Source organism: Oncorhynchus gorbuscha, linkage group LG05 (assembly GCF_021184085.1).
Source record: "Oncorhynchus gorbuscha isolate QuinsamMale2020 ecotype Even-year linkage group LG05, OgorEven_v1.0, whole genome shotgun sequence".
NCBI lineage: Eukaryota > Metazoa > Chordata > Actinopteri > Salmoniformes > Salmonidae > Oncorhynchus > Oncorhynchus gorbuscha.
In genome coordinates this window covers 29,515,709-29,541,719 of record NC_060177.1, presented here as the reverse complement: position 1 = coordinate 29,541,719, position 26,011 = coordinate 29,515,709, and the positions used below count along the sequence as shown (strand labels likewise).

The following is a 26,011-nucleotide window of genomic DNA, read 5'->3' as shown; positions in this document are numbered from 1 at the left end:
CGACAGCGACGGAATATATGTCAGACCATACTGTCAGACCATATTGTCAGACCATATTTTCAGATCATATTAATTGAACATACAATAGAAGAGAATAACACTGAAGAATAGAAATGTTCCTAGTCTTCCAACACAAAATACTATGACTTTTTCCATGTGTTATCTTCGATTCAGTCAGGAAACACCACATATTTTGTTTAAGCATTTATTCGAAAATGATTTACAATACATTAGTCTTGGCGTTAAGCTCTGCTCCTTTGCGGTAGCTCACTGCCAGAGCGTGCATCATGTTAAGGTAATTATAATAACAAGCAGTGAGCAAGGTACGCTGTACAATCCCCTTGTCCCAAAGCAGAGGCCAAACAGGTGGAGGCTGGGAAAGCAGAAAACAAACGTGGTGATTAACACGTTACAGCAATAGCATGCCACCAGGAACACCAGCTTAAGCTTGCGCACGGCAGCCAACAAAGAATTGGTGTGCAGAACCTAATTGATTCATTAGAACGCCATATTCAAGTAGTGATGCATCTAATTGGTGAAATGTCAGCTGATGCTATTGCAAAGCACTTAAGATGCTATTGCAAACCCCTTGAATTTATGTTGCACATTTTAGTATTATTGTTGATGTTGGTGATTTTTTGCTCTATTTATATCTTATTTAGATGGGAACTAAAATGCGAGAAGGCAGCTGCCCCAGAATGTTAGCAGCAGAGAGGCTGTAGCTGCTGTTATCTCACCACGGGCGTTTGGACTCTGTGTCAGGCCTTGTGCACACTGTGCCATTTGTCAGGGTGATTTTTGGGCCATGTGAGGACCCCTGGCAAGCAGGTCTCATTTTCCCTTCGAGGAGGGACAGCGGGAGGCATTGCTTCCCAGACCGTTAAGGGGCTGTGGAGGAGTTTGTGAGCAGAGTCTGACAGTGAGGTCAGAGTTGACGCTCCCCCTGAGGTGAAGGGCTGTGTACTAAGGACAGGACGTTGAAAACAGGAAGGTACACATACATAGACACCCACACAGGCACACACAAAAACATAAGTGCAGTAATTGTATCATAAGAGGAGACATGAAATAAGTTGACTATTTTTATGGTCCATGATCCTCTATTGTCAAGGTACATTTGTGGGTAACTTGCTGAGGTCTTCCACGATATGAGACCATTGAGAAGTTTAAAGGTGCTCTGTCCATAACGTACATACAGTAAAATAACACTCACAGCATAAACAACAGACTTGGCTGAAGTGTGTAGGATGTAATTGGGGAGTCTGGTTTCCCTCCACATGCAGTGTAGCCTAATGCTGATGCCTGTTCCTCCTCCTCTGTATTAACAACACAGGATGCCGTGTCTAAACACAGACTCACTGTTCACTTCATTTACACGTCCCCTGAGCTTGTGGCTTACAAGGCTGAGGTCTGGACCCTGGTAGTTATACTGAATCACACTTCGTTCTGCATTCCATACAACACCACTGTTTAGGTTCCTGTCACCACAGGAGCAATGTAGCATCTCAGTTTCAGAAATAGTCCTTTGTCATGTCCCCTCGGTCATTAGTTGGGTGTGAAATGTTTATACTGTGTCTTCCTTCTCGGTTTCACCTCACAAAACCTAGATTACTGTAGTACTATTCAGATGTACAGTATCACCAACTCCATACAACATATTTTTATACCGAATATTTCTGAACAGACTTTGCTGAATCTATCTGGGAATGAGTTCATGGGCTCGTGCTTCGGATCAAAGTCTTTTGTAGTAAGGAGCTGCTCATCGATGGCACAGTTTCATGACATGCCCTCTCAGAAAGAAGACAGAAGACCAAAACAAGTAGTTATTTTGCTAGATAATAGCTACATACATCATGTCCAGGTCATATTTTAGTCACAGCCAGGTGCAGTGTTGTTATAACTGTTAATAGCATAATATTTATATAATTTTAAGGCAATTTGTCAGAGCCAAGTGCCCAAATGTGAGTTTGAAAGGTTCTACACCCTAAAAGGGTTCTTCAGCTGTCCCTATAGGAGAACCCTTTGAAGAACCCTTTTGGGTTTCATCTAGAAACCTTTCCACAGATGGTTCTACATGAAACTAAACAGGTCCCTATATTGGTACAGTGGCCTGTCTCTCCTATGGGGACCACAGAAGAACCATTTTGCAACCCATTTTTCCCAAGAGTGTACTTTTCACAACAGTGTTCCTGGTTCCATTATGCATCGCAGTATGTTTCTACTCCTGGCAGACCCTCCTTAGTCAGCCAGGGCCTTGTGGAGGCCCCCTGATCCAGTACTGCCATAGTAGAGTTTCTGGAGACCTACTTACTGCAGAGAGCACAAGATGGATGCTGTAGCTATACCCACTGTCTGTCAGACACACATCACATCACCATCCATTAGTCCCAGACATTCCACTCACTAAGTTTGAACTGAACTCTTTTGATGGCTGTTTTTAGCAACAACTGAAGGTAGGACTCAGGCTGACATCAGGGAACTGTAGCAGTTCAAATTCTAAAGCGTGAAAAGTAAACTGTCAACTCTTGTTATCGTGTTAGAGAAGGGAACAAGCTGATAGGTGTTTTTAAAGCACCTTTAGGCAGAACAGGTCCCTACATTGGTACAGTAGCCTGTCTCTGTGGGGCCTGGTTTCAGAGCAGAGTGCAAATGACTCAGATCAAAGATACTGTAGAACCCCAGGAAAAGCTCCAGAAGATGCTCAGGGACATTAATGATTCGATCAATGACCTGTCCGTCAAAGCTTTTAATCTTGTTAATAAAAAGACCTTGATTAAGGGGTGAGAATGAAGAATATGTTGCCCTCCAGTAGGTTTCTATACGTGTTGTGAACTCTGGTTAATGGCGGATGCTAGGTCCTATCTAGGCACTATATGTGAAACGTCAGATAGCATATGGATAGATGACTGACGGCTCTGAGGCTCCCTCCCCTGGGCTGTGTCTTCAGCTCACAACAGCAGCATATGGAGGAGGCTTTTTCGCAACACATAGGCTAGCTCACTGAAATGATCATTTAGCAGCACTATATCATTCATTTAGCTTTAACTTGCAACATTAATTTGTCCATGTAGTTCAACTCTAAATGTGCCTGCACAGAAACGCCCCCAGAGCTTTTAATCAACTACATAGATAGAACCGGCGGTGTCAGAGGAAGGCCCTAAAAATGGTCAACGACTCCAGCCACCCAAGTCATAAACTGCACGGCAAGCGGTACCGGAGCGTTATGTCTAGGTCCAAGAGGCTTCTAAACAGCTTCTACCCCCTCATCTGTATTTTTTGAAACTGCATTGTGGGTTAGGTGCTCGTAAGTAAGCATTTCACTGTAAGCACCTGTTATATTCGGCACATCACATTTGACTAATACAATTTGAACCACATAAATGGAAAAGTCTGCGGATCTGTATTATATTGTGTCTTACATTTTGTACACTGAATTATGTACACTTTGTACACTGAATTATGTTATTACTCTATGCTGTGATGCTATTACGTTATGTAACAGGTTTAGTGCTGTCTTGAGTGAATGGATGGTGAGAGAGTCTAGAAAGCTTTTAATTAAAAAAGTTGCTTATTCAATTTCACTACCATGGTAACTGTGTGTGGTGAAGGCTCAGGGTTGTAGGTTTGTCATTGCTGAGTCCTTCCTTTGCCGTGTGGATAGTGTTCAGTGTGCTCTTCTCCATGCCGGTTCAGTCTTAATGATGCAGAAAGTATCAGCATCCAGGAGCCCCAGCCAAGCCCATCCAGACTGTCTCCTGTTTCCCTGGCTGCTGTTCCTTACAGATGCCCATGGTTGCGGAGGAGATCTCTCTCTCTCTCTCTCTCTCTCTCTCTCTCTCTCTCTCTCTCTCTCTCTCTCTCTCTCTCTCTCTCTCTCTCTCTCTCTCTCTCTCTCTCTCTCTCTCTCTCTCTCTCTCTCTCTCTCTCTCTCTCTCTCTCTCTCTCTCTCTCTCTCTCTCTCTCTCTCTCTCTCTCTCTCTCTCTCTCTCTCTCTCTCTCTCTCTCTCTCTCTCTCTCTCTCTCTCTCTCTCTCCTCTCCCACACACACACACACATACTCTCTTCCGTTGCGGTGCTGGTTCAGGTTTCCTCTGGCTGGGAGCAGTGGGTTTGACCTTGACTCTGGCCCTGCAGATCAGATGTGCCCAATGCAGCAGAAACACACCCCCTGCTTCCCTGCTCCCAGCCCTCTGTCTCTGACAGGTCCTGCCTGGCCTGGCACACGTTCAGCTCACAGCCTGGAGAGGTAAACACAGGGAAAAAGCAAAGGGATATCAAGGATATTCCGTCTTTCCCTCTTACTCAGCATGATCATGTGGGTGTGAATATATTAGCGTAAATGTATTTATTTTGGTAGTGAGACCTTCACAGACCGTAAAACCAATGTCAATGTGGGAAAATTGTGACTTCTCTCTCTTTAGCTGTGCTCATCAAATTTGTCAATGTTTGTGTGCTTAGGAGTTATTGCATGCAAGGGCCCACCTCTCATAAGCCTATTGCTAGAGGTGAGCGCGGCGGTGCCTTAGTGCTCAGCAGGGGGTGAAGGCAGCTGTGTGTGAGTGTGGGAGGGAGCGGAGCCGTTTTTAAATGCACTCATTGAAGTATTTGTGCTGTTATGTAAGAATTACAACCATTGCATGAAGTCTAGGCAATGGACTGTCTCTGTGATTACACATGCACGCACGCACGCACACACACACACACACACACACACACACACACACACACACACACACACACACACACACACACACACACACACACACACACACACACACACACACACACACACACACACACACACACACACACACACACACACACACACACACACACACACACACACACTTGTTTTTCTGTCCTCGTAGGGACCTAATAAGCATGCTGCATTCAAGAAATGTAGATCCTGCAACACAAACTCAAAAAAGTTCTGGAACACTGTAAAGTCCATGGAGAATAAGAACACCTCCTCCCAGCTGCCCACTGCACTGAGGATAGGAAAAAATTATCTGCCAAAATTGTTGCAACCCCTATTACTAGCCTGTTCAACCTCTCTTTCGTGTCGTCTGAGATTCCCAAAGATTGGAAAGCAGCTGCGGTCATCCCCCTCTTCAAAGGGGGGGACACTCTTGACCCAAACTGCTACAGACCTATATACTACCTTGCCTTTCTAAGGTCTTTGAAAGTCAAGTCAACAAACAGATTACCGACCATTTCGAATCCCACAGCACCTTCTCCGCTATACAATCTGGTTTCAGAGCTGGTCAGCCACGCGCAAGGTCCTAAACGATATCTTAACCGCCATCGATAAGAAACATTACTGTGCAGCCGTATTCATTGATCTGGCCAAGGCTTTCGACTCTGTCAATCACCACATCCTCATCGGTAGACTCGACAGCCTTGGTTTCTCAAATGATTGCCTCGCCTGGTTCACCAACTACTTCTCTGATAGAGTTCATTGTGTCAAATCAGAGGGTCTGCTGTCCGGACCTCTGGCAGTCTCTATGGGGGTGCCACAGGGTTCAATTCTTGGACCGTCTCTCTTCTCTGTATACATCAATGATGTCGCTCTTGCTGCTGGTGAGTCTCTGATCCACCTCTACGCAGACGACACCATTCTGTACACTTCTGGCCCTTCTTTGGACACTGTGTTGGATTTAGGGGGCGCTATTTTAATTTTTGGATGAAAAACGTTCCCGCTTTAAACAAGATATTTTGTCACGAAAAGATGCTTGACTATGCATATAACAGCTTTGGAAAGAAGACACTCTGACGTTTCCAAAACTGCAAAGATATTGTCTGTGAGTGCCACAGAACTGATGTTACAGGCGAAACCCAGATAAAAATCTGAAGTGCCGCATTTTTGAAACCGCCTCATGCCAATGACTCCTTATATGGCTGTGAATGAGCTACGAATGAGCTTACGTTTTCCACATTTTCACCAAGGCGTCTACAGCATTGTGACGTCTTTTTAGGCATTTCCATTGAAGAATGACTGTAAGGGACCATATATGGCATGTGGTCACATGGTGTCTCCCGCAGAAAACCTTGCGTAAAATACTGAGGTAGCCATTTTTCCAAATACTTCTTATGAGAAACCAACTGCCTCGACGGATATATTATCGAATATATTTGTTAAAAACACCTTGAGGATGGATCCTAAACAACGTTTGCCGTTGGGGTGGCAGCGTAGCCTAGTGGTTAGAGCATTGGACTAGTAACCGGAAGGTTGCGAGTTCAAACCCCCGAGCTGACAAGGTACAAATCTGTCGTTCTGCCCCTGAACAGGCAGTTAACCCACTGTTCTCAGGCCGTCATTGAAAATAAGAATATGTTCTTAACTGACTTGCCTGGTTAAATAAAGGGAACATTTTAAAAAATTATGTCGATATTATGTAGCTAATTTTGAAAAATGTTTTGTGTTATAGTTGTAGCATTTTCCGGTCGATTTCTCAGCCAAGCATGGTGAAGAAACGGGAGCTTTTTCGCCTACAAAAATAATCTAACTGGGAGTCTCCTGAGTGAAAGCATCAGAAGTTCTTCAAAGGTAAATGATTTAATTTGGTTGCTTTTCTTATTTTCGTGAAAATGTTGCCTGCTGCCAGCAGAGCCTAGCATAGCATTATGCCATGATAAACATACACAAATGCTTGTCTAGCGTTGGCTATAACGCATATTTTGAAAATCTGAGATGACAGTGTTGTTAACAAAAGGCTAAGCTTGTGTTTGAATATATTTATTTCATTTCATTTGCGATTTTCATGAATAGGAAAAGTTTATAGGGGTATTTATGTCCGTTGCGTTATGCTAATGCATTTGAGGCTATGATTACGCTCCCGGATACGGGATTGCTCATCGCAACTAGTTTTAACAACCCCCCAGGCAAGCTTCAATGCCATACAACACTCCTTCCGTGGCCTCCAATTGCTCTTAAATACAAGTTAAACTAAATGCATGCTCTTCAACCGATCGCTGCCTGCACCTGCCCGCCTGTCCAACATCACTACTCTGGACGGCTCTGACTTAAAATACGTGGACAGCTAAAAATACCTAGGTGTCTGGTTGGACTGTAAACTCACCTTCCAGACTCACGTCAAACATCTCCAATCCAAAGTTAAATCTAGAATTGGCTTCCTATTTCGCAACAAAGTGTCATGTTCTGACCTTCGTTCCTTTATTTTGTCTTTGTGTTAGTTTGGTCAGGGCGTGATTTGGGGTGGGTAGTGTATGTTCTTTTTTATATGTTGTATTTCTGTGTTTGGCCTGGTATGGTTCTCAATCAGAGGCAGCTGTCGATCGTTGTCTCTGATTGACAATTATACTTTGGTAGCCTGTTTTCCCCATTTTAGTGGTGGGTGATTATTTTCTGTTTAGTGTTTTTCGTCACCTTACAGGACTGTTCGTTTGTCGTTTTTGTTGTTTTGTTCAGTGTTCAGTTGTTTTATTAAAATAATGGACACTTACCATGTTGCGCATTGGTCCTCCTCTCTTTCTCCAGATGACAACCGTTACACAAAGCATCCTTCACTCATGCTGCCAAACATACCCTGGTAAAACTGACCATCCTACCGATCCTCGACTTCGGCGGTGTCATTTACAACATAGCCTCCAATACCCTAATCAATAAATTGGATGCAGTCTATCACAGTGCCATCCGTTTTGTCACCAAAGCCCCATATACTACCCACCACTGCGACCTGTACACTCGTTGGCTGGCCTTCGCTTCATACTCGTTGCCAAACCCACTGGCTTCAGGTCATCTACAAGACCCTGCTAGGTAAAGTCCCCCCTTATCTCAGCTCGCTGGTCACCATAGCAGCACCCACCTGTAGCACGCGCTCCAGCAGGTATATCTCTCTGGTCACCCCCAAAACCAATTATTCCTTTGGCCGCCTCTCCTTCCAGTTCTCTGCTGCCAATGACTGGAATGAACTACAGAAATCTCTGAAACTGGAAACACTTATCTCTCTCACTAGCTTTAAGCACCAGCTGTCAGAGCAGTTCACAGATTACTGCACCTGTACATAGTCCATCTATAATTTAGCCCAAACAACTACCTCTTCCCGACTGTATTTATTTAGCTCCTTTGCACCCCATTATTTCTATTTCTACTTTGCACATTCTACCACTGCAAATCTACCATTCCAGTGTTTTACTTGCTATATTGTATTAATTTGCCACCATGGCCTTTTTTTGCCTTTACCTCACTTATCTCACCTCATTTGCTCACATTGAATATAGACTTATTTTTCTACTGTATTAATGACTGTATGTTTGTTTTACTCCATGTGCAACTGTGTTGTTGTATGTGTCAAACTGCTTTGCTTAATCTTGGCCAGGTCGCAATTTTAAATGAGAACTTGCCTACCTGGTTAAATAAAGGTGAAATAAATTTTTAAAACACCTAACCCTGAACCGAACCCCTAACCCTAATTCTAAACTAATTCTAACCCTTAACCTAACCCTGAGGATAGAAGAACAAGACCACACACACACCCACACACTGTTCAGCCATCCAGAGGGAAGCCATCTGATCATTTAACCTGAAGGCTTCAGACTTATTAGAACATTGTGCCATAAACAGCACATGACTGACTGTGAGTGCTAGACCTAGATAAAGGATGTGTAGCGTATTTGCGTGACTGACTGGTGTTGCATCAGAAACGGTGGTCAATAACAGACCCGGCTGGCTATCCATTCGTCTGGCGTCAGGTTGAGTGACAGTAGCGGTGATTGTAGCTGGGTCAGCCTCTGGTCTGCAGTGATTACTACTACTCTCTCCCTCTCCTTCACGTGGACAGTTGAGAGCTCCTGCTGCGACATTTATCCCCCAGCTCTACTGGGCCTACTCAGGGATGCCACTCACTTGCTCTCAAGAAGAAGACTCGATGTGCCTCCCTCCACTGTAACCCTCGCCATCCTCTCTGCCTGCAGAGAACAACTTTCACATTCTTGTTATCTGTCCTCACCCTTCACTGACTGACAGGGGCTGACTGATACGGAGTGATGGGTCACATGGACACGACACACTGTAAACATCACAGGGTTTTACATATATTAGGCCTATATGAATATTGTTTCTGTCCTGTTGCTTTAAATATTGATTTTAGCATATTTCCCATTCATTTTAAGCCTTTTTTATGTGTGAAGCATTGAGCCAGCATCCTCACAGCTTCCTGTCGGATCTCCATGGAAACATAGTCAGATCAACAGCTCCCTCTCATTGGTTGAGAATGTGATCTGACAAGTCACTCATGGCATACTGATTCTTTTTGAACGGTACTGTATTTCAGAGTGTTTTCACTGAAGCTCAGAGACCTTTTCCCATAACCTGTTTAAGCAATTACTTTCTCTGCAGTGTGTTCCCACCTGATCTGCTGAGACCTTTCATGGTGCTCTTGGGAGCTACACAGACTTATATTGAGAAGCTAGCAGTCACGGCTTTTATGGGATTTTTAGTCCCAGTGGGTTATTGCATGATTCTTCTCCCCTTTGTGATTTTGCTTCACGTTTCCTCACCTATTGGTCTTTGACAAGGGATACGGTTCCATCTTAGGCAGTAGATAACAGCCTGCCTTTGGCACATGGGTTCTAAAATAGGTTTTTTACTTGCTATAAGAAACCAGTGATTGACCTGTGGCTGGCAATATTTGTATGTTGTAATGCTGCGGTATAGATAGACTACTGGTATGGTAGTGTAGTCATTATTAACTGTTAAGTGTCTCTTTCTGACAGGAGAGTGGATGCTCCAGCGTGTGCACTCCCCTGTTCATCATTGCCTCAGCATATTTGTGCTGTGATGCACTTAGGGGGAAAGTCTGAACCAGACAGCTTCTTAAAAGAGAGATGACGGAGGAGGAGAGGGCTGATGTCGAGTCCTGCTTCACTGCCCTGCTGACTGGATCCACAATGTGAGCTCCGAGCATGCCAGTTCCCCCCAACCTCCTGCTGTCTCCTGCCTGCAGTCTACACCCGGAGCACTGCAACACAGTCTCCTGCCTGCCTGCCTGGCTGCCCACTCCACCTGGCATCCCTCCTCACACGGAGAGGCCTTTTTCCTCTCAACTTCCTCTTTCTCCCCTGAAGCTGGAGCCATAAATCACAGCCGGGCCAGTGCCTCATCTCTCAGCTAAGCCGTAGTCCCTCCTCCTAGCTATGCCTGCCTGCCTCACCGTCCTTCTGGCCCCTCTCTCCACCAGGCCTCCTCCGGGACCAGCCGCACCCACCAGTGGAGGAGGAGCTATAGGAGGATGGGCTCTTTGTAATGGCTGGAATGGAATATTGTAATGGAGTCAAATGTGTGGATACCATTCCATTCATTGCATTCCAGCCATTACAATGAGCCTCCCACTAGCCTCCTCTGCCACACACACACACACACACACACACACACACACACACACACACACACACACACACACACACACACACACACACACACACACACACACACACACACACACACACACACACACACACACACACACACACACACACACACACACACACACACACACACCTCTCACTGCCTTTCCTCCTGCAAAAAAACAAGACACAGTCAGACCACAAACACAGCAGCGAACAAAGGAGGGAAGAGGCTGAGGAGGACAGGCTGGAAGTAGTGGGCACTTCGCAAACACTGTTCTGTACCATTTGCATACATATTACATTACCCGACAGCCCCATGTAATGTTAAAATGAATATGCTCCACACCACCTCTGTATGCAACTTCCATTGCTGCCAGTGTCTCATGTTCACTTCATTACACTCTGGCATGTGAGACAAATTACATGTACGGTATGCAAATGGAACAGCATGTACGGTATGCAAATGTGTCAGTAGCCCCATCTCTGGATGGAGAGGAGATAGAGGGCCATGCAGGCTGCCGAGGCGAGGCGCTGCAGGGGAACGTGTGTGTGTGTGTGGAATGAAAGCAGCACTGCAGTGGAGAGTTGAGTTACAGTGATGCTCCATGTCTGCAGTGACACCAAGCAGCTGGAGGTTTACACTGTCTGACTGCCCTGCGCTCTCTGACTGCAGAACGTGCCACACATAGTTATTGTGATAACGGCTACTCTGCGTGTGTGTCCATGTCTACCGTTTGTGTCCATGTCTACCTTTGTGTGTGTGTGTGTTATGTTTGCAGTGTAAGTGTTTCTCTATTATGTGTTTGAGTGCGAGAGAGACTGGTAGAGTGTGAGGGACATTAGCTCAAGGCTACAGATGTAATCTTGCTGCAGTGGGTCATGTGATTAATCGTGGTCTGGGGCCAGTGGATAGTGTGATTTATGGCGAGGGATAATCAACACATTAGATGGGTGCTGCTCCTAGTGGAAATCTCAATCTTAAACCAATCCAATATTCTTCAATTCCACTCCACAACTGCAATTACGTGAAGGTGTGACCACTGTAAAGCTACAGTAACTAAAATGGATGTGATTGTGTGCTCTCTCTGTCTGATCCTGGTGGCATGTGGTCAGTGGGCGGGCAGACTGCTGGTGTTTATCTGAGTTAGTGGAGGCTGGGCTCTGTCACCTGTGACTGGGAGGTGTAGGTGTGCTGGGTAGGGTGGGGAGAAGCGGAGATAGAAGTGTGTGTGTGTGTGTGTGTGTGTGTGTGTGTGTGTGTGTGTGTGTGTGTGTGTGTGTGTGTGTGTGTGTGTGTGTGTGTGTGTGTGTGTGTGTGTGTGTGTGTGTGTGTGTGTGTGTGTGTGTGTACAGATCTGTTATTTTAATTTGATCAATCTGTTGTCGCAGAGAATTTTCCTGCACACATTAAACATTAGGCTATATCAAAATCAATGCCACAGCATTTTGTTTTCTATTCTCCCTGACTGTCTAGTTTTTATTTTGGTGATTGTTAGTTTTTAAAGATTGTTTGTTAAAAATATATTCCTCTATTGTATTTTCTACATACTTTATATTTGGTTTTAGTCATTTAAGTTTACACTGAAAACGTTCTGTCATTCCAAAAAATTCCAAACACTGGACTTGATTTGCCCTTACGGAAAATGTATAAACACCTTCAAAAATGTCCATTAATTGTAATCCACATAATAATTCACATTTATATTTCTGCAGGATTGTTTTCCTGCTGTGAGAAGCAGGGTCAAATTAAGATAGTGCACCTGTATTTATGTTGGTCATGTTTTAGCAGTTCCTTTCCCTGAAGTTCCATTATGTCTAAGGAGGCTGTGGTCAGTTATTTCAGTAGGACACCCCTCTGTTCTTCCCAAACACAAAGTGGTGCTGACAATAGCAGTTTCATTTTGACCTTCTCCAGCTGCTCACCAGCTTGTATATCCTGGCACGAGCTTAGCTACGTGTCTGTTGTTCTGGTGCTGTTTATTTATTACATATAAGGATGTTGTGGTTTCCTGGCTGATTAAATCCATACAGTAGGGTCTCTGAGGTCTCAGATGTTCTTTTTGCTATCTTATAGCCTGTAGCTTGAGTGGGTTAGGCTATTGATGTAATAACTGTAATATCTTATGGTTCACAAGTCGTGGCTGAACGACAACATGGATAACATACAACTGGCTGGGCTTTCCGTACATCGGCAAGATAGAACAGCTGTCTCAGGTATGACAAGGGGTGGTGGTCTCTCTATTCTTTTCAATAACAGCTGGTGCACAAAATCTAATATGAATGAAGTCTCAAGGTTTTGCTTGCCTGAGGGAGAGTATCTCATGATAAGCTGTAGACCACGCTATTTACCAAGTGAAACTTGAATCAGTTTTACGTCATTTCTTCCAGCATGTTACATGTGCAACCAGAGGATAAAAACTGTAGACCACCTTTACTCCACACACAAAGCAGGAAGTGGTCAAATGATGCAGATGCTAAACTACAGGATTGTTTTGCTAGCAAAGACTGGAATATGTTCCATACACCACATCAGCCACTGGCTTCATCAATAAGTGCATCGATGACGTTGTCCCCATAGTGACCGTACGTACATACTCCAACCAGAAGCATTGGATTACTGGCAACATCTGCACTGAGCTAAAGAGTAGAGATGGCGCCAAAGAGGATGGCTGAAGTTTTACATGCCTGTAACCAATTGTGCTATTTTGTTATTTTTTTACTTATTTTGTACATAATGTGGCTGCTACCGTCTCTTATGACCAAAAATAACTTATTGATGTCAGAACTGGGACTGCTCACCACCACTTTCCTTTAGCGAGTCCGACGAGAAAGATATACTGCTCCCCCGGGAACAGGCCCAAATCCCAGTCATTTCCGTGAAGAAAAGACGGAGGAAAAGAGGATGCAGATTGGGCTGCCTTTTGAGAATCCGTAGGCGAGCGAGTAAACTCCCATTGCCATCAATTCTACTTACTAACATGCAATCATTGGAAAATAAAATTGATGACCTACGATTATCCTACCAACGGGATATTAAGAACTGTAATATCTAATGTTTCACAGAGTCGTGGTTGAACGACGACACGGATAATATAGAGTTGGAGGGATTTTCAATGCATCGGCAGAACAGAGAAGCTATGTCTGGTAAGACTAGGGGTGGGGGTGCTTCTTTTCGTCAACGACAGCTGGTGTGCAATGTCTAATATTAAAGAAGTCTTGAAGTATTGCTCGCCTGAGGTATAGTATAATTTGATAAGCTGTAGACCACACTATCTACCAAGAGAGTGCTCATCTATATTATTTGTAGCCGTTTATTTACCACCACAAACCGATGCTGGCACTAAGACCGCATTCAACCAATTCTGTAAGAACATAAGCAAACAAGAAAAGGCTCAGACAGAAGCTGCCCAGTGATGCGAGCCTACCAGATGAGCTAAATGCCTTTTATGTTCGCTTCGAGGCCCTTTACCACCTGGACAAACGGGAACACCTATTTGTGTATTCGGTGCATGTGACGAGTAAAGTTTGATTTGACTTAGAGCTGCCGCTTCAAGGTGCGGGACTCTAACCCGGACGCTTATAAGAAATCCCGCTATGCCCTCCGACAAACCATCAAACAGGCAAAGCGTCAATAAAGGACAAAGATTTAATTGTACTACACTGGCTCTGACGCTCGTCGGATGTGGCAGGGCTTGCAAACTATTACGGACTACAAAGGGAAGCACAGCCACAAGCTGCCCAGTGACACAAGCCTACCAGACAAGCTAAATTGCTTCTATGCTCTCTTCGAGGCAAGCAACACTGAAGCATGCATGAGAGCACCAGCTGTTCTGGATGACTGTGATGATCACGCTTTCTATAGCCAATTTTAGTAAGACCTTTAAACAGGTCTTTCACAAGGTCGCAGGGCCAGAATAATTACCAGGATGTGTACTCCGAGCCTGCGCTGACCAACTGGCAAGTGTCTTCACTGACATTTTCAACCTGTCCCTGACCAAGTCTGTAATACCAACATGTTTCAAGCTGACCACCATAGTCCCTGTGCCCAAGAACACCAAGGTAACCTACCTAAATGACAACCGACCAGTAGCATTCACGTCTGTAGCCATAACTACACATCATGGCTCACATCAACACCTTTATCTCAGAAACCCTAGACCCATTCCAATTTGCATACAACCCCAACAGATCCACTGATGATGCAATATATATTGCTCTCCAAACTGCCCTTTTCCACCTGGACAAAAGGAACACCTACATGAGAGTGGTATTCATTGACTACAGCCCAGCATTCAACACCATAGTTCTCTCAAAGCTCATCACTAAGCTAAGGACCTTGGGTCTAAACACCTCCCTCTGCAACTGGATCCTGGACTTCCTGACGGATCGCCCCCAGGTGGTAAGGATAGGTATCAACACATCTGCCACACTGATCCTCACCCCCCTCAGGGGTGAGTGTTCTGTCCCCTCCTTTACTCCCTGTTCACCCATGATTGCATGGCAGGGGGTGGCAGGTAGCCTAGTGGTTAGAGTGTTGGGCCAGTAACCGAAGGGTTTTTACCGAGCTGACAAGGTAAAAATCTGTCGTTCTGCCCCTGAACAAGGCAGTTAACCCACTGTTACTAGGCCATCATTCTAAATAAGAATTTGTTCTTAACTGACTTGTCTAATTAAATTAAATAAAATGGCCAAGCACGACTCCAACACCATCATTAAGTTTGCCGAGGACACAACAGTGGTAGACCTGATCACCGACAACGATGAGACAACCTATAGGGAGGAGGTCAGGGACCTAGCAGTGTGGTGCCAGGATAACATCTCTCCCTCAACGTGATCAAGACAAAGGAGATGATCATTGTATCATGTTGTAAGGTATGACCCAGGTGCAGACAGTGTTGGAGAAAATAAAGTTTATTCTTTAAACGGGCAGGCAAACGACAGGTCAAGGCAGGGAAGGGTCAATGTCCAGAGAGGGTGTAAGGCACTGGAACAGCAGGCGGGCTCAGGGTCAGGTCAGGCAGAAGTCGGTGATCCAGAGTAGAGGCAAAGGTACAGGACGGTAGGCAGGCTCAGGGTCAGGTCAGGCAGAGGTCGGTGATCCAGAGTAGAGGCAAAGGTACAGGACGGCAGGCATTCTCAGGGTCAGGTCAGGCAGAGGTCGGTGATCCAGAGTAGAGGTAAAGGTACAGGACGGCAGGCAGGCTCAGGGTCAGGTCAGGCAGAGGTCGGTGATCCAGAGTAGAGGTAAAGGTACAGGACGGCAGGCAGGCTCAGGGTCAGGTCAGGCAGAGGTCGGTGATCCAGAGTAGAGGTAAAGGTACAGGACGGCAGGCAGGCTCAGGGTCAGGTCAGGCAGAGGTCGGTGATCCAGAGTAGAGGTAAAGGTACAGGACGGCAGGCAGGCTCAGGGTCAGGCCAGGCAGAGGTCGGTGATCCAGAGTAGAGGTAAAGGTACAGGACGGCAGGCAGGCTCAGGGTCAGGCCATGCAGTAAAGATCAACACCGGGAAACTAGAAAATAGCAAAGACAGCAGCAAGGGTAAACGCTGGTAGGTTTCAATGAACAAAAACGAACTGGCACAGACAGACAGAAAACAGGTATAAATACCCAGGGAAAGATGAGCAACATCTGGAGGGGGGTGGAGACAAGCACAAGGACAGGTGAAACAGATCATGGCGTGACACGTTGACTACAGGAAAAGGAGGGCCAAGCACATTCTCATCGACGGGGCTGTAGTAGAGCAAGTTGAGAGCTTCAAGTTCCTTGGTCCAAACACACCAAGACAGTCGTGAAGAGTGCACGACAACTCCTATTCCCCCTCAAGAGATTGAAAAGATTTGGCATGGGTCCTCAGGTCCTCAAAAAGTTATACAGCTGCACCATCGAGAGCAACGATACTGGTTGTATCACCGCCTGGTATGTCAACTGCTCGGCCTCCGACCGCAAGGCGCTACAGAGGGTGGTACGTACGGCACAGTACGGCCCAGCCCTAAAAATTGCCAAAGACTCCAGCCTTCCTAGCCATAGACTGTTCTCTGCTACTGCATGGCAAGTTGTACCGGAGCACCAAGTCTAGGTCCTAAAGGCTCCTTAACAGCTTCTACTCCGAAGCCTTAAGACTGCTGAACAGCTAATCAAATGGTTACCTGGACTATTTGCATTGCCCCCCCCCCTTTTTATACTGCTGCTACTCTCTGTTTATTATCTATGCATAGTCACTTTACCTCTACCTACATGTACATATTACCTCAATTACCTCGACTAACCTGTGCCCCCGTACATTGACTCTGTACCGGTAACCCCTGTATATAGCCTCACTACTTATTTTATTGTTGCTTTTTAATTATTTGTTCTTTTTATATTTATTTATTTATTCAGTTTATTTTAGTAAATACTTTCTAACACTTATTTTTCTTAAAACTGCATTGTTGGTTAATGGCTTGTGAGTAAGCTTTTCACTGTAAGTTTACCTACACCTGTTGGTTAAGGGCTTGTGAATAAGCATTTCACTGTAAGGTCTACCCACACCTGTTGTATTTGGCACATGTGCCAAATATAATTGTATTTTATTTGATGTTTGCCCATTTGTATGTAGGCCTAACGTAGTCCATGTTACATTTAGCCCATTGAAGGAATATTTTCTGCACAATAGCCTATCCATATTGGCATCTGATATCAGACCCCTTCTCCCCCTCCCAGCCAGGCTGATGGGCAGTAATGTTCCTCTGCAGTGACATGCTTTATGAGGAGGTAGAGGAGATTTTGGCTCAGCTTAGTCATTAAGAATCCCTTAGCGCTTAATGAAAGATTACTAACTGTTACGTCTAGTGCCCTGGCCAAATTTTCAATTGAAAAAAAAGACCTTTACCATCCATTTAAAACACAGGCCATCCTGCCCCATCCCTCAATGTGATTGGCCAGGCACTTTGTTTACTCCCAGAGTACAGCCCATAGACATACAGCGGACACAAAATTGCAGCCTTTCACTGGCCCTGAATGTATTATTAGCCAAGCGACTGCATGTTTTATTCTTCTTTTGGCAACATGGCATGTTAGCATAGTATGTGGCAAAATACGTGTATGTTGTCAATTAGTGCGGTCGCGTATGTTTTGAAAAGAAGAGGATCACTGATTGAGTCCAGTATGGCGACAGGGACAGTGGAGGACGATATACTGTTAGCACCACACTGACGTCAGTTTCACAAGCCGTTTTGAATATTATATATCCATAACTGCAGTATATACAATTCAATCCTGTTGTTGTCATGTTTTGGTGTATACAGTCCAGTGGCTGTGCTCAAATGAATGAGCTGTAGCATGACGTAGAGACTTGTTTAACCTTTAAAGGTTAATGGTCCTTCCCAGGAGGCCGAGGGGCTCTGAAACAGTCCCAGTGCTAGGATCATGAACTCAGAGATCACAGAGCTGCAGAGAGAGAAACAGTATCTTACACACGTCGGACCGGAAAGGGACAGGCCTTTTAAGTCTAGTGTTCTGTATAGTGTTTTCCACCTCTTGTTGTCTCGGAAGATTTAGACATGTTTACTGTTGCTTAGAATTGGACATTGAATCAATGTCAAAATAGCGGTCCTTCCAGAGATACCGGGGATCCTTTGACCGCTGACTGCTTGGTTTGACCTCTGATTCTTATGAGATTTTTATGTAAGACTCTTGAGCAGGGATGTATCAGAAGAGAATAATAGAGGGGAATATATCTGTACAGGAAAAAGAGAAGAACTGTCTCATTGTGGAGATGGTTTGTTTTTCTGTGTGATGAGAAACAGAAACGGTATACAATAATCTGTGTGCAGTCGGCTGGCTAATCTAACTCAATCCACTTTTAGATTCCTAATCATCTGTAATCTGGGACCAGACAGTCAGGGATCTGTAGTTAAGGGAGACTCCTCCTGATGTTACATCGTTGTGCGTCAGGACAGAAAAACAACATAGAACTGTATGTTTAGGGCAGTAAATAACAAAAGCTATACATAGTATTGTGTTCGTAAACCACTTAGAAACCGTTTCTGTATTCAAATGAATGTTGCGTTCTCCCCTCTCAGAGCCCTTTCCCAATTAGCCTTGTTGTTGAACTCTGACGCCAGTGATGGAATAATGGTGACTGTCCTTCAGACCTCAGTAGGAGCAGGGTTTGGCTGACTAAAAAGATTGAGATTAAAACAACAAGGTCGGTAGGTAGACAGCTGTCACAAATGAAGCAAACCCTGTTTTTCAGTTTCACTTACTGCCTTGTTACCTGCAAATGTAAGATAACATATATATATATATACATATATATATATATATATATATATATATATATATTATATAATAGATAGGGTTGGAAGAAATGTTTAATGATTTATGTTTAATGAAATATGTTATATTTTGATGTGATCAACATGTTGATAATAGAATATGTGAAAAGAGATGTATTAAAAATGTATCTTGTTCCCTCCCACCTTTCTCCTCTGCTGTCCTTCCCCCTCCCCCTTCCTTTCAGTAGGTATAAAACTACCGGTCTGGGAGCAGTCCTGGATCAGCCCATTAATCAAGTTTTTATACAGACCCTTTTTGCAGGGTTTAATTATGAACCATAGGTTTGCTCTGAGAAAACAAAAAAACTATCTCATGCACCCAAATGAAATGCCGAGATGTATTCATTGGACAAGAACCCCTCTGAGCTCTCGACATGCACCCACTCTCCCTCCCTTTCTCTCCCTCGCTCTCCTGCTCTCTCTCTCGTTAAACACACACACACAGCACACTCTCTCCTACTTCACACACGGACATTTGGGTGCCGCTGCAGCGTTTCGCTAGCTAGAGTTTTTTTTCTCCAAAGAAAAGTGCCTCGAGGGCGAACAACAAAACAATGTTGTGGTCCTGACTAACATTGAATGGATAAACCATCTATTCTTGAGCACTAATGAGATTAGGGTGTCATTGCAGACATGGGTTGCAGCGGCATGGTACCTTTTGTTGAGCTCCGTGGGGAGTGTTTTCCCTGTCAGTCCTTCAGCGCTGGAAATGGCGTTCTGATGCTGAACAAGGAAGACGTGGTGCAGGCGGATGCCAGCGAATAGAAATTACATGTTTTCCATAAACTGGTTTGTGGTGTGGATTCCTAGTAGTGGTGGACAAAATGAAGTACCAGCAATACATAACGGTGATGCAGATGGCTATGGGGGTGACTGCCGTCAACAGAGACAATTGCATCCCTCCTAAGAGACAGATGTGGTGAGTATGGATTTCACCGTGTGGGGAACCGGGGTGATGCTGAGGAGAGGAGTATAGCATCGTGTATCTACAGTCTACCGTATCACTCTTACCTAATGACAGCGGAGAGGAAGACAGAGAGACAGAGAGAGGAACCACACAGCCAACAATTATCTTGTTAGCTTTGTTGTCAAGGAGAGTGGGAGTCTCTCTTTATGACATGCTTAGTTAGGATGAGCAGCAGCTGTTTGCGGAAGTCAGCTCAGCCTCCCTCTTTGTGCTCCTTGTTGCCATGACTGTGGTAGTGGGCAGGGAGGAAGATTGTATGCCGGTATATGGTTGTATATGTGTTCTCTGGGCAGGGGGATTGTTAGCCGGTGCCGATACATGGTTGTATCTGTCATGTATGTGTTTCAGGCAGGGAGATTTTTATGCCTACTTGGCTGTATTTGTGCCTACACTGTGTAATTTGGGCAGGGTGATAGAATGCCAGTAGCACATGGTTGTAATCTGTCTGAGTTTTTCAGACAGAAAGATTGCCTGTACATGGTTATATGTTTGTATTGTACATTATAATATGTTTGTATTGGGCAGGGGGGGGGGTGTAATTCCACTACATTCCAGTTGTATCTGTGCCTCTGTCTTGTTGGTGAACTAGTGGTGGCACATCCCTCTCAGAGGAAGAAATCACACATTAACTGTGATGATCTAGAATGATCCAGAAAAGATGAAAGACCAGGTGAAAGTAGTAAGTAATAAAGGCATTGTTATCTAGACACAATGTGTCAAATATGTCGGATACATTATATTTTAGTCTGATGAATACTGTGTGGACTCGATGTTGTCCCTGTCTTTGTGGCATTTCTAATTCCAGTACATTTGCCTTTCACACGGTCCACTTCCTTTCTCACCATGTCATTATTACACCCTTGTTAGAAATGGTAATACTACCCTGTGAAATCTGAACAATTATTGCTAACTTCATTTTTTGCTCTCTGCATCTAATTCAAATGAATAGCATGAAAATATGTAGCATGAAACATGATCTCCTTCTGTTATCAGTTATTGTTCAATACTACTGTAAAACAGGAGTTACTGGTGCACGGTAAGCTATATCACTGGAAGGATTTCCTGTTGATGGGTGTATCTAATCATCAGAACCCCTGTCACGCTCTCTGTGGTGTGTCTACATCTCAGCCTTCCCACCGGTCTGTTGATAACCAGATTGAAAAATAATCAAATTTACCATCCGTCCATTACACAGTACACGATTCGTCCATCCAGATGTGACCACCATACTATATTCACTTGACCTTATACCCCAGTGGTTTAGTTCAAGTTCAACCTATGGAAACGTGGAGTGGTTCTGTATTGTACTGCAGTAGTCACGGTAAGACCAGGACAAAGTCTTGTCAACTACCTGTGTTTGGTCGTTCTCCGAAACCCTTTTACTTAGTGTCTTAGTAACCACCTTATCATGAAATCAAACCCTTACTGCTTCAGGATAAATACATCATGTTTATGAAAACATTCCAACTCTGTGTGAAGAAGATTCCAGATCAGCAGTCAAAAAGCCTCAGATTGGGAGTGGGAAGAATGTTTTCTCTTCTAGAATGTGCTCCTCCTTTCTTTGTGTGAATGCTGTCACTAGTGTTGAGAGAGCAGCAGCAAGCACTGAGGTTCTTTTCTTGACACTGCTCCCTTAAGAGAGGCCGTGCTGTGTGATGGGTCTCAGGGTCATCCCATCCCATGGTGGGGGGAGGGGGATACCCATTAAAATGAGATTACGATATTGCCTGATGGACTGCCCCAAGCAGAAGCCAGCTAGCCCTTGCTAGGCTAACTTCCTGTTGTTTTGCATTGAGTCATTGGCCAGAATGGTTGTAATCTCCTCTCAGCTGGTTTATGGCACTAAAGGGAACAGATTAAATTGGGTTTATTGACTTGTGGCTGCCCCTATCCCCACCCCCATACAGTGCCCCATACAGTGCCTTCACCTCATGGGGGGGGCATTTGAATCAGGCATCATTTAAGACGGTTGTAAGTGGGCTTATCATACACAGCAGGGTGCTCTAAGTGGAGCCAACACTGACCATATTAAAAAGGATAGGAGGATGGCTGTTAATATACACTGAGTATACAAAACATTACATAGACTGACCAGGTGAATCTTGGTCAAATATATGATCCCTTAATGATGTCCACTTCAATCAGTTTAGATGAAGGGGAGGACACATGTTAAGCCTTGAGACAGTTGAGACATGGATTGTGTATGTGTGCCATTCAAGGGTGAATAGGCAAAACAAATATATTTAAGAGCCTTTGAACGGGGTATGGTAGTAGGTGCCAGACGCACCGGTTTGTGCCAAGAACTGCAATGCTGCTGGGTTTTTCACACTCAACAGTTTCTCGTGTGTATCAAGAATGGTCGACCACCCAAAGGACATCCAGCCAACTTGAATGGGGAGAAGCGTTGGAGTGAATATGGGCCAACATCCCTGTGGAACACTTACGACACCTAGTAGAGTCCATGCCCCGTTGAATTGAATTATATATCTCTCTCTCTCTCTCTCTCTCTCTCTCTCTCTCTCTCTCTCTCTCTCTCTCTCTCTCTCTCTCTCTCTCTCTCTCTCTCTCTCTCTCTCTCTCTCTCTCTCTCTCTCTCTCTCTCTCTCTCTCTCTCTCTCTCTCTCTCTCTCTCTCTCTCTCTCTCTCTCTCTCTCTCTCTCTCTCTCTCTCTCTCTCTCTCTCTCTCTCTCTCTCTCTCTCTCTCATATTAATACATTCGCTGAATTTGTGTAGTTGATGCCCAAAAACAGTCCTTTTCCCTTCACACACAGACCAACAAACGGTGCATTAATTCAGCAAGCACAGAGCCCATGTTCGGGGCCTTCAAGACCTCATGGTAATGTAACTGCGATCATTGCTCCTAAAAAAGCCTGACTGGAGGAGCAATGACAACAAGACCTATCAGACATGTATCCCCTCCAGGAAGATACAGACGTGGAGAAGCATAACTGTGAGTCAAAGATTCTCCCGGCCAGAATGAATCATGCCTGTCATGAAGACTCACAGGAGGCTGACAAGATGGAATCAGTCACTGGACCACAAACACCGGAGGACATGACAAACTAGCTAACCACATGTCCCTTTCTCATATGAACTTGGTAATGTCCTCTAGACTGGGCTTTTTATATTTCTCTTTACGGGACTACATCCAGCTTTCTCAAGTGAATAGATCACGAGTCTAAGAAGTATGACAAGGTGACTCAACTACCCTACTTTTTCTGTTTCTTTCTAGTAAGAAAAGAGAAAGAAACCGAACTGGACTTAGCTCACAGTGAGATGCCCTGCGGCTCTCACCTTGCCGGTTAGGGTCACCTCAGTGCAGTCCATGGACAGATCCCCCATCACCCAGATGCTGAGCAGATGTTCCTGCCCTACTGTTCAATTATTACCCTTACATTACATGTACACACGATTAGTCAGAGCCTAGTGTCAACCTGGACTTGGGTTAATACACTTTACACTCCATTACCAGACATAACGCCAAGCTGTGCTTTTATTGTAAGTGTTTCACTTTCTCTAATAAGGAGGATCTACTGCACATGGAGAAGTGATCAGGAAAGATGAGGCTTGTGGCTACAGTGTGCTGTGTTGATGGTGGGTCTTTATGTGCCTCTCCACAGGGGTCACCACAGTGTTCAGATGTGACCGTTGGCCTGTCATGTTAGATGCAGGTCTAAATGCCTAATCTGTCTATCCATCTGTCTAGCCTACCTAATCAGGGTGGCGATCCCTCTGATCCGACCTGCCTTGCGTCCTTTCTCCTGGCCACCTCATGAGTTTAAATAACGCCTGCGTTTTTTTCTCCCCAATTATCTTTTCCACTTGGTTTCATATGCTTTGCTTTGTTTTGGCCCGTTCATATTTTTATTTTTTTTTTAATGCATCATGACATTGTAAATCTCAGGGATGCAAATGGGATGCAGCAAAATGCCTCTCTAGTCATCCCACGCTCCAGGAGGGATGAAGCCTGTAGTGGATGAGTAATGTGTTGTAGTGGTGGAGCTCAGGGGATGTTAGGTCAATAGTAGACCACGTGCTGACCGTACTGTCCTTCAGTCCCTCTCAGTCTCTCTCAGGCTCTCTCAGTCCCTCTCAGTCTCTCTCAGTCTCTCTGAATCCCTCTCGGTCTCTCTGAATCCCTCTCAGTCCCCCTGTCTCTCTCAGGCCCTCACAGGCCCTCTCATGCCCTCTCAGGCTCTCTCAGGCTCACAGGATGAAACATAGGCCTTCTCAGTGCAGTGAGTTTCTGTAATGGCCCAGATACAGTTATTGATGTGTCTGCTGTGTTCTTTCTTCCTCCTCCAACAGAAAAGCCTGAGACAGAGGTATCAGACTCATTCTCTGGCCTTTGCTGTCTCGGTTAAGTGCAGACGATTGTTCTGCAGGGTGCACGCTGTGTGAGGAACGGTCATAACTAAATACTTCAGAGGTACTTGAACATTGTAATGCTGAAGGCCCTAGTCCTTTCCCATTGGATATAGACACAATGGCTATACAGCAAGCTGGCTTTGTTCGTAACTCTTAAGCATTGGGTCTCCCTAGTGGCGCAGCGTTCTAAGGCACTGCATCACAGTGCTAGAGGCGTCACTACAGACCCTGATTAGATTCCAGGCTGTATCACAACCGGCCGTGGGAATCCCATAGGGCGGCGCACAATTGGCCCAGCGTTGTCCAGGTTAGGGTTTGGTCAGGGTAAGCCGTCATTGTAAATAAGACTTTGCTCTCAACTGATTTGCCTAGTTAAATCAAGGTTAACGAAATAACTACAAAAACTCAAGGTTGAATAGCATAAATAAAGTCCAACAGAACTATTGTGCTTTGATTATGGAGCTATATGCTCAAGTCCTATGCCCAACCTTTCTGACACTCCATGCATAGACTCTGAACAGGGAGTTGATAGTTTAATATTTTATATATAGAGCACAGAAAATAGAGACATGCGTTTGTTGCTTTCATGTTTATGATCTGTGTAGCTACAATCCAGTCTCTTTTGAATGTGTTTTTCGAGACAGCTGAGAACAATTTCAAAAGCAATGTCTTTCTCATGTGAAGGTCAACGGAATGTGACATAAGACCTAAGGATGTGTTTGTTCATCATCACGACAATGATTAAATGAAGTCAACTCATCCCACAGCTGAACCATGGAGCTAGTCTAGACCCAGTAGCTTAAGGTAGTTACTGTAGGGCAGGAGTGTCTGCACATTTTTGTTTTTTCCTTTCAATTGAAAGAGCAATATGTAACTTTTTGTGCGAACTGACCAAATTCTTATAGAAATGTGTGTTAAAAATCTGTCATTCTCATTGCAAGCATGTCTACGAAGAGGTAGATATGTTCCATGTGCGCTATTTCTATGCTTCCCTTGCTTAAAGTTGCAATATGTCACTTTTTGGTGCGAACCAACCAAAATCACATAGAAATGTGAGTTCTAGATATGTCAGTGTCATTGAAAGCAAGTCTAAAAAGCTGTAGATGTGTTATGTGTGTGCTATTTCTATGCTTCCTGTTCGTAAGTTTAGCTTTTGTGTCTTTTGGTTTTGTACACCAGCTTCAAACAGCTGATAATACAATATTCTTGGTTATGGAAAATATATTTTACAGTGGTTTAGATGGAACAATGATTCTCTACACTATACTTGCTTGTTTTGTCACGTAAACTGAAATTAGGCGAACTATTCGAATTTTAGCAACCAGGAAATGGCGGAGCAATTTCTGCATAGTGCATCTTTAAGCACTAGTTCCTTACTAATTAATGACCTTAATTCATCAATCAAGAACAAGGGAGGAGCGAAAACCCGCAGACACTCAGCCCTCCTTGGAATGAGTTTGACACTTGTGCTGTAGGGTGTATGTATCAGTCAGTGTGCTAGTTGTGACACTGTGTTGCTCTGTACCATTCAGTCCCACAGCACATTTGTTTTACTTCCTGTGTTCCAAGGTCAAGGACATATAGCACTGCTGTCAGGTATCACTTTTCACTGACTACCCAGATAGGCCATGTTGATGATGTAAAATAGTCATTTAGCTTTTCTAATGTCCACTTACCGAATCATGTCAAATCTAATCATCCATATTGTTTTTGATAATTAGTTCACCTTGTCGACACTGATTATCTTAAAATGTGTATCTGGCATCAAAGACGTATAGGTCATCATTATTATCACTACCAATGTACCAGTGCTTCCAAAATACCTACTGTCCTATTTGAGTGACTGGACAAGCTGGGTATGATGTGAACCGCATGGTGAGGACAGTGGACTTAAACTGCCGCTTTTCAAAACCATTAGCGCTATTGCGGTGATGATATAACTATATCCATGTCTTTTAAAATGCGTCAATGCTGAATCAGAGACTATCCATAA

At 44.4% G+C, this 26,011-nt stretch overlaps 1 protein-coding gene across 14 annotated transcripts in view; it reads left to right on the top strand.

Moving 5' to 3' along the window:
* LOC124035800 (tight junction protein ZO-1-like) overlaps window positions 1-26,011 on the top strand; it is a 194,670-nt gene that overhangs the window by 4,594 nt on the left and 164,065 nt on the right. The window contains exon 1 of one of the 14 annotated variants that reach the window (XM_046349556.1): window positions 19,171-19,602. The exons of the other annotated variants lie outside the window; for them this stretch is intronic. Within the exon in view, the coding sequence (XP_046205512.1) occupies window positions 19,508-19,602 (95 nt within the window). The 5' untranslated portion in view covers window positions 19,171-19,507. Of the gene's footprint in view, window positions 1-19,170; window positions 19,603-26,011 lie in introns of those variants that run through there. 14 annotated transcript variants of the gene reach the window in all.